Source organism: Tachyglossus aculeatus, chromosome 12, assembly GCF_015852505.1.
Source record: "Tachyglossus aculeatus isolate mTacAcu1 chromosome 12, mTacAcu1.pri, whole genome shotgun sequence".
Lineage (NCBI taxonomy): Eukaryota > Metazoa > Chordata > Mammalia > Monotremata > Tachyglossidae > Tachyglossus > Tachyglossus aculeatus.
The window spans coordinates 14,249,223-14,258,697 of NC_052077.1; the positions used below are offsets into that span (position 1 = coordinate 14,249,223).

At 47.0% G+C, this 9,475-nt stretch overlaps 1 protein-coding gene across 1 annotated transcript in view; it reads right to left on the bottom strand.

The window, feature by feature from the left end:
* SETD7 (SET domain containing 7, histone lysine methyltransferase) overlaps positions 1-9,057 on the bottom strand; it is a 56,909-nt gene extending 47,852 nt beyond the window's left edge. The window contains exon 1 of the mRNA XM_038754965.1: positions 8,875-9,057. Coding sequence (XP_038610893.1) covers positions 8,875-8,914 — 40 coding nt within the window. The 5' untranslated portion in view covers positions 8,915-9,057. The remainder of the gene's footprint in view (positions 1-8,874) is intronic.
* Between the last annotated feature and the right edge of the window lie 418 nt (positions 9,058-9,475).

Below are 9,475 nucleotides of genomic sequence, written 5' to 3' on the forward strand. Positions count from 1 at the left end.
GGCAACATATAGAGACAGTCCCTACCCAACAGTGGGCTCACAGTCTATAAGGGGGAGACAGAGAACAAAACCAAACATACCAACAAAATAAAATAAACAGAACAGATATGTAAAAGTAAAACAAATAGAGTAATAAATATGTACAAACATATATACATATATACAGGTGCTGTGGGGAAGGGAAGGAGGTAAGATGAGTTTAATACCAAGGTTATGGGCTTATGAGACAAGACATTTAGTGGTCCTGGGACCTCTGAAACCAATAATTAGCTTTGTTTATGAAAACAAAATATCGGGTTGAAGCTCTATAATGTGAATTATATCCTTCAGGGAAAACCTGAAAAAAAACCCATAACGTTTCAGTTTCCATGGAGGAGGAAAATAGAGGTTATTTTTTGAAAGACTGGCAATGAAAATAATCCTGTATTTTGATAGAGATATTACCAAAACACTGATGGAAACGTTTAAATCATCCTTTGAGATAGCTGGTCATTTACAATGTGAATCTTCATTTTGCTCTATGTAAGTGTGAAGAAAATGGATTTGCCTGAATTCCTTATGTATACATCTAGGTTACTGCATTTTCACTTTTTTTCAATCAATCAATCAATCAATCGTATTGATTTATTGAGCGCTTACTGTGCGCAGAGCACTGTACTAAGCGCTTGGGAAGTACAAGTTGGCAACATATAGAGACAGTCCCTACCCAACAGTGGGCTCACAGTCTAAAAGGGGGAGACAGAGAACAAAACCAAACATACTAACAAAATAAAATAAATAGAATAGATATGTACAAGTAAAATAAATAAATAAATAAACAGAATAATAAATATGTACAAACATATATACATATATACAGGTGCTGTGGGGAAGGGAAGGAGGTAAGATGGGGGGATGGAGAGGGGGACGAGGGGGAGGAGGGGGACGAGGTGTAGACTCCTTTATGCCTTTAACACCCAGAGAAATTCAACTAAAATTTGAGAATTGTTTCTTTCTTTGTTTTTTTTTTCTGCAGAGAAAACCCCACAGGCTTCCGGAATATCCCGGTACTTGATCAGGGGCAGATCCAGTAACAGAAATAGGATTGTTTCCCGATGCCTACCATCACTCCCCTGCCCAGAAAGTCTGCTGTTTCAAAGTAAATAGAGGGTAATAATAATAATTATGGTATTTGTTAAGCGCTTCCTATGTGCCAAGCACTGTTCTAAGCACTGGGGTAATAATAATGACAGTATTTGTTAAGCGCTTATTATGCACCAAGCACTGATATAAGGGAATCAGGTTGTCCCAAGTGGGGGCTCACCCTCTTAATCCCCATTTTACAGAGGAGGGAACTGAGGCACAGAGAAGTGAAGTGACTTGCCCAACGCCACACAACAGACAAGTGGCGGAGCCGGGATTCGAACCCACGACCTCTGACTCCCAAGCCCGGGCTCCTTCCGCTAAGCCACGTTGCTTCTCAATGTGGGAGAGAGGGAGCTCCCTGGTACTCTTCCCAAGCGCTTAGCACAGTGCTCTGCGCACAGTAAGGGCTTAACACATACGAATAGAGATTGGAGTTATGACAAATCCCGAGTTTTTTGTTGTTTTTTTAAAGGGAAAAAGGAGGTCAGGGGTGAACACGAAGCTGGGAAGGTGTGCTCCTAATGATAATAATAACAATAATAACGGTATTTATTAATTCGTTCATTCAATCGTATTTATTGAGCGCTTATTGTTGTTTTTTTAAAGGGAAAAAGGAGGTCAGGGGTGAACACGAAGCTGGGAAGGTGTGCTCCTAATGATAATAATAACGGTATTTATTAATTCGTTCATTCAATCGTATTTATTGAGCGCTTATTGTTGTTTTTTTAAAGGGAAAAAGGAGGTCAGGGGTGAACACGAAGCAGGGAAGGTGTGCTCCTAATGATAATAACAACAACAATAATGGTATTTATTAATTCGTTCATTCAATCGTATTTATTGAGCGCTTACGGTGTGCAGAGCCCTGGGCTACGCGCTTGGGAGAGGACAACCTGATCACCTTGTATCCTCCCCAGCGCTTAATAATAGTAATAGTAATGGCATTTGTGAAGCGCTTACTATGTGCCAAGCACTGTTCTAAGCGCTGGGGGGATACAAGGTGATCAGGTTGTCCCACATGGGGCTCCCAGTCTTAATCCCCATTTTACAGATGAAGCAACTGAGGCCCAGAGAAGTGAAGTGACTTGCCCAAAGTCACACGGCAGACAAGTGATTAGAACCCACGCTTTGCACAGAGTAAGCGCTTAATGATGGCATTTATTAAGCGCTCACTCTGTGCCAAGCACTGTTCTAAGCGCTGAGGAGGTTACAAGGTGATCAAATTGTCCCACGGGGGGCTCACAGTTTTAATCCTCATTTTACAGATAAGGGAACTGAGGCCCAGAGAAGTGAAGTGACTTCCCCCAAGGCACCCAGCTGACAATTGGCGGAGCGGGGATTTGAACCCATAATAATAATAATAATAATGGTATTTGTTAAGCGCTTATTATGTGCCAAGCACTGTGCTAAGCGCTGGGGGGGGGGTTACAAGGTGATCAGGTTGTCCCATGTGGGGCTCACAGTCTTAATCCTCATTTTACAGATGAGGGAACTGAGGCCCAGAGAAGTGAAGTGACTTGCCCCAAGGCACCCAGCTGACAATTGGCGGAGCGGGGATTTGAACCCATAATAATAATAATAATAATGGTATTTGTTAAGCGCTTACTATGTGCAGAGCACTGTTCTAAGCGCTGGGGAGGTTACAAGGCGATCAGGCTGTCCCACGAGGGGCTCACAGTTTTAATCCCCATTTTACAGATGAGGTAACTGAGGCTTAGAAGTGAAGTGACTTGCCCAAAGTCACACAGCCGACAATTGGCGGAGCCGGGATTTGAACCCATAATAATAATAATAATAATAATAATAATAATAATAATAATAATAATAATATATTTGTTAAGCGCTTATTATGTGCCAAGCACTGTTCTAAGCACTGGGGAGGTTACAAGGCGATCAGGTTGTCCCACAGGGGGCTCACAGTTTTAATCCTCATTTTACAGATGAGGGAACTGAGGCCCAGAAGTGAAGTGACTTGCCCCAAGGCACCCAGCTGACAATTGGCGGAGCGGGGATTTGAACCCATAATAATAATAATAATAATAATAATAATAATAATAATAATATTTGTTAAGTGCTTATTATGTGCCAAGCACTGTTCTAAGCACTGAGGAGGTTACAAGGCGATCAGATTATCCCACGGGGGGCTCACAGTTTTAATCCTCATTTGACAGATGAGGGAACTGAGGCCCAGAGAAGTGAAGTGACTTCCCCCAAGTCACCCAGCTGAGCAGGATTCGAACCCATGACCTCTGATTCCCAAGCCTGGGCTCTTTCCACTGAACCATGCTGCTTAACAAATGCCACCGGCATTGCAGATTGTCAACAGCTGGAGACAGTCCGGACCCAAGGCGCTTACTCTGTGCAAAGCACTGAGCAGGCCCGGGGTCCTTTGTTTTCCGTTTGATTGGGCGGGGGGCGCGTTGAAGGGGCGGCCAAAATGCCGACTCTGGGGCGCGGGGGGCGTCCAGTCCAGTCCAGCCCAGCCCCCCGTGCCCCATACTAGAAAAGCAGCGTGGCTCAGTGGAAAGAGCCCGGGCTTGGGAGTCAGAGGTCATGGGTTCAAATTCCGGCTCCGCCAACCGTCAGCTGGGTGACTTGGGGCAAGTCACTTCTCTGGGCCTCAGTTCCCTCATCTGTCAAATGGGAATAGGGACTGTGAGCCCCACGTGGGACAACCCGATCACCTTGTAATAATAATAAGAATAATAATGGCATTTATTAAGTGCTTACTATGTGCAAAGCACTGTTCTAAGCGCTGGGGGGGATACAAGGTGATTGGGTTGTCCCACGTGGGGATGAAGACTGTGAGCCCCACGTGGGACAACCCAGTCACCTTGTAATAAAAATAATAATAATAATAATGGCATTTATTAAGCGCTTACTATGTGCAAAGCACTGTTCGAAGCGCTGGAGGGGGATACAAGGTGATCGGGTTGGTCCCACGTGGGGATGAAGACTGTGAGCCCCACGTGGGACAACCCGATCACCTTGTAATAATAATAATAATGGCATTTATTAAGCGCTTACTATGTGCAAAGCACTGTTCGAAGCGCTGGAGGGGGATACAAGGTGATCGGGTTGTCCCACGTGGGGCTCACAGTCTTCATCCCCACATGGGACAACCTGATCACCTTGTAATAATAATAATAATAATGGCATTTATTAAGCGCTTACTATGTGCAAAGCACTGTTCTAAGAGCTGGGGGGGGATACAAGGTAATCCGGTCATCCCACGTGGGGCTCACAGTTTTCATCCCCATTTTCCAGATGAGGTCACTGAGGCGCAGAGAAGTGAAGTGACTGCCCCAAGTCACCCAGCTGACAAGCGGCGGAGCTGGGATTCGAACCCATGACCTCTGACTCCAGAGCCCGGGCTCTTTCCACTGAGCCACGCTGCTTCTCTGTAACCTCCCCAGCACTTAGAATAGTGCTTTGCACATAGTAAGCGCTTAACAAATGCCATTATTATTATTATTATCTAGCTTTGTTAATATGTCTTGTTTTGTTGTCTGCCTCCCCCTTCTAGACTGTGAGCCCGTTGTTGGGTCGGGACTGTCTCTAGATGTTGCCGACTTGGACTTCGCAAGCGCTTAGTACAGTGCTCTGCACACAGTAAGTGCTCAATAAATAGGATTGAATGAATGAATGAATCTAGCTTTAATTCTATTTGTTCTGACGACTTTGACACCTGTCCACATGTTTTGTTTTGTTGTCTGTCTCCCCCTTCTAGACTGTGAGCCCGTTGTTGGGTCGGGACTTTCTCTATATGTTGCCGACTTGGACTTCGCAAGCACTTAGTACAGTGCTCTGCACGCAGTAAGCGCTCAATAAATACGATTGAATGAATGAGTGAATGAATGAATGAATCTAGCTTTAATTCTATTTGTTCTGCCGACTTTGACCCCTGCCCACGTGTTTGGTTTTGTTCCTTGTCTCCCCCTTCTAGACTGTGAGCGTCTCTGTTGCCGACTTGGACTTTGCAAGCGCTTAGTACGGTGCTCTGCACGCAGTAAGCGCTCAATAAATACGAATGAATGAATGAATGAATGAATCTAGCTTTAATTCTATTTGTTCTGACAACTTCGACACTAAATACGATTGAATGAATGAATGAATCTAGGTTTAAATCTATTTGTTCTGACAACTTTGACACCTGCCCACGTATTTGGTTTTGTTGTCTGTCTCCCCCCTTCTAGACTGTGACCGTCTCTATACATTGCCGACTTGGACTTAGCAAACGCTTAGTACAGTGCATTGCACGCAGTAAGCGCTCAATAAATAGGATTGAATGAATGAATGAATCTAGGTTTAATTCTATTTGTTCTGACGACTTTGACCCCTGCCCACGTGGTTGGTTTTGTTCCCTGTCTCCCCCTTCTAGACTGTGACCGTCTCTGTCCGTTGCCGACTTGGACTTCGCAAATGCTTAGTACGGTGCTCTGCACGCAGTAAGCGCTCACTAAATAGGGTTGAATGAATGAATGAGTGAATGAATGAATGAATCCAGCTTTAATTCTATTTGTTCTAACGACTTTGACCCCTGCCCACGTGTTTGGTTTTGTTGTCTGTCTCCCCCTTCTAGACTGTGACCGTCTCTGTTGCCGACTTGGACTTCGCAAGCGCTTAGTATGGTGCTCTGCACACAGTAAGCGCTCAATAAACACGACTGAATGAATGAATGAATCTAGCTTGAATTCTATTTGTTCTGCCAACTTTGACACTAAATAGGATTGAATGAATGAATGAATGACTCTAGGTTTAATTCTATTTGTTCTGATGACTTTGACACCTGCCCACGTGTTTGGTTTTGTTGTCTGTCTCCCCCTTTTAGACCGTGACCGTCTCTAACCGTTGCCAACTTGGACTTCACAAGTGCTTAGTACAGTGCTCTGCACACAGTAAGCGCTCAATAAATATGACTGAATGAATGAATGAGTGAATGAATGAATGAATCCAGCTTTAATTCTATTTGTTCTGACGACTTTGACCCCTGCCCACGAGTTTGGTTTTGTTCCTTGTCTCCCCCTTCTAGACTGTGACCGTCTCTGTTGCCGACTTGGACTTCGCAAGCGCTTAGTATGGTGCTCTGCACGCAGTAAGCACTCACTAAATAGGATTGAATGAGTGAATGAGTGAATGAATGAATCTAGCTTGAATTCTATTTGTTCTGACAACTTTGACACGTGCCCACGTATTTTGTTTTGTTCCCTGTCTCCCCCTTCTAGACTGTGACCGTCTCTGTTGCCGACTTGGACTTTGCAAGCACTTAGTACGGCGCTCTGCACGCAGTAAGCGCTCAATGAATAGGACTGAATGAATGAGTGAATGAATGAATGAATCTAGGTTTAATTCTATTTGTTCTGACGACTTTGACACCTGTCCACGTGTTTGGTTTTGTTCCCTGTCTCCCCCCTTCTAGACTGTGACCGTCTCTGTTGCCGACTTGGACTTTGCAAGTGCTTAGTACGGTGCTCTGCATGCAGTAAGTGCTCAATAAATGCGACTGAATGAATGAATCTAGCTTTAATTCTATTTGTTCTGACAACTTTGACACTAAATGGGATTGAATGAATGAATGAATCTAGCTTTAATTCTATTTGTTCTGCCGACTTTGACCCCTGCCCACGTGTTGGGTTTTGTTCCCTGTCTCCCCCTTCTAGGCTGTGACCGTCTCTATCCATTGCCGACTTGGACTTCCCAAGCGCTTAGTACGGTGCACTGCACGCAGTAAGGGCTCAATAAATAGGACTGAATGAATGAATGAGTGAATGAATGAATGAATCTAGCTTTAATTCTATTTGTTCTGCCGACTTTGACCCCTGCCCATGTGGTTGGTTTTGTTCCCTGTCTCCCCCTTCTACACTGTGACCGTCTCTGTTGCCGACTTGGACTTTGCAAGCGCTTAGTATGACGCTCTGCACGCAGTAAGCGCTCAATGAATAGGACTGAATGAATGAGTGAATGAATGAATGAATCTAGGTTTAATTCTATTTGTTCTGACGACTTTGACCCCTGCCCACGTGTTTGGTTTTGTTCCCTGTCTCCCCCTTCTAGACTGTGACCGTCTCTGTACATTGCCGACTTGGACTTCCCAAGCGCTTAGTACAGTGCACTGCACACAGTAAACGCTCAATAAATAGGACTGAATGAATGAATGAGTGAATGAATGAATGAATGAATCTAGCTTTAATTCTGCCGACTTTGACCCCTGCCCACGTGTTTGGTTTTGTTCCCTGTCTCCCCCTTCTAGACTGTGACCGTCTCTGTTGCCGACTTGGACTTCGCAAGCGCTTAGTGCAGTGCACTGCACACAGTAAGCGTTCAATAAATAGGACTGAATGAATGAATGAGTGAATGAATGAATGAATCTAGGTTTAATTCTATTTGTTCTGCCGACTTTGACCCCTGCCCACGTGTTTGGTTGTGTTCCCTGTCTCCCCGCCTCTAGACTGTGACCGTCTCTATCCGTTGCCGACTTGTACTCTCCCAAGCGCTTAGTAGGGTGCTCTGCACGCAGTAAGCGCTCAATAAATAGGATTGACTGAATGAATAAGTGAATGAATGAATGAATCTAGCTTTAATTCTATTTGTTCTGCCGACTTTGACCCCTGCCCACGTGTTGGGTTTTGTTCCCTGTCTCCCCCTTCTAGACTGTGACCGTCTCTGTTGCCCACTTGGACTTTGCAAGCGCTTAGTAGGGTGCTCTGCACGCGGTAAGTGCTCAATAAATAGGATTGAATGAATGAATGAATAAATCTAGCTTTAATTCTATTTGTTCTGCCGACTTTGACCCCTGCCCACGTGTTTGGTTTTGTTCCCTGTCTCCCCGCCTCTAGACTGTGACCGTCTCTATCCGTTGCCGACTTGTACTCTCCCAAGCGCTTAGTAGGGTGCTCTGCACGCAGTAAGCGCTCAATAAATAGGATTGACTGAATGAATGAGTGAATGAATGAATGAATCTAGCTTTAATTCTATTTGTTCTGCCGACTTTGACCCCTGCCCACGTGTTGGGTTTTGTTCCCTGTCTCCCCCTTCTAGACTGTGACCGTCTCTGTTGCCCACTTGGACTTTGCAAGCGCTTAGTAGGGTGCTCTGCACGCGGTAAGTGCTCAATAAATAGGATTGAATGAATGAATGAATAAATCTAGCTTTAATTCTATTTGTTCTGCCGACTTTGACCCCTGCCCACGTGTTGGGTTTTGTTCCCTGTCTCCCCCTTCTAGACTGTGACCGTCTCTGTTGCCGACTTGGACTTCGCAAGCGCTTAGTACGGTGCTCTGCACGCAGTAAGCGCTCAATAAATAGGACTGACTGAATGAATGAGTGAATGACTGAATGAATCTAGCTTTAATTCTATTCGTTCTGCCGACTTTGACCCCTGCCCACGTGTTGGGTTTTGTTCCCTGTCTCCCCCCTTCTAGACTGTGACCGTCTCTGGTGCCGACTTGGACTTTGCAAGCGCTTAGTACGGTGCTCTGAACGCAGTAAGTGCTCAATAAATAGGAATGAATGAATGAATGAGTGAATGAATGAATGAATCTAGCTTTAATTCTACCGACTTTGACCCCTGCCCACGTGTTGGGTTTTGTTCCCTGTCTCCCCCCTTCTAGACTGTGACCGTCTCTGTTGCCGACTTGGACTTTGCAAGCGCTTAGTAGGGTGCTCTGCACGCGGTAAGCGCTCAATAAATAGGACTGAATGAATGACTGAGGGAATGAATCGCCCCCGGCCCCCCCCCCGGGGCCCCCTCACCTTCCACCGCCTCCTCCACCGTCTCGTCGTCGCTGTCCATGGCGGCTCCGAACCCTTCCCGGCGCCGCCGAGCACGGCCTGGGGAGGGATCGGGATCGGGATGGGGATCGGGATAGGGCTGGGAATGGGGCTGGGAATGGGGCCGCCGCAAGTTTGTCGTTCGGAGAGTCTCGCCCGTTCTTTGTTCCCGAGCAGCTGATGCGCTGACATCACCCGCCGCCGCCGCCGCCGCCGCCGCGCTGATTGACAAGCCCCGGAATCGCCCAGCGCCCCGAAGCCCCGCCCCCGCCCCGGGGCCCCGCTCCCATTGGCCCCGTCCCCGTGGCTCCGCCCCCTCCCCGAGGACCCGCTCCCATTGGCCCGCCCCGGAGGCCCCGCCCCCCGAAGCCACGCCCACCCCTCCGGAGGCCCCGCTCCCATTGGCCCGTCCCGGAGGCCCCTCCCTCGAAGCCCCGCCCTTCCCATCGGAGGCTCCGCCCCCTCCCCGAGGCCCCGCTCCAATTGGAGCTGCCCCGGTGGCTCCGCCCCCTCCCCGAGGCCCCGCTCCCATTGGCCCGCCTGGAGGCCCCGCCCCCGAAGCCACTCCCACCCATCCGGAGGC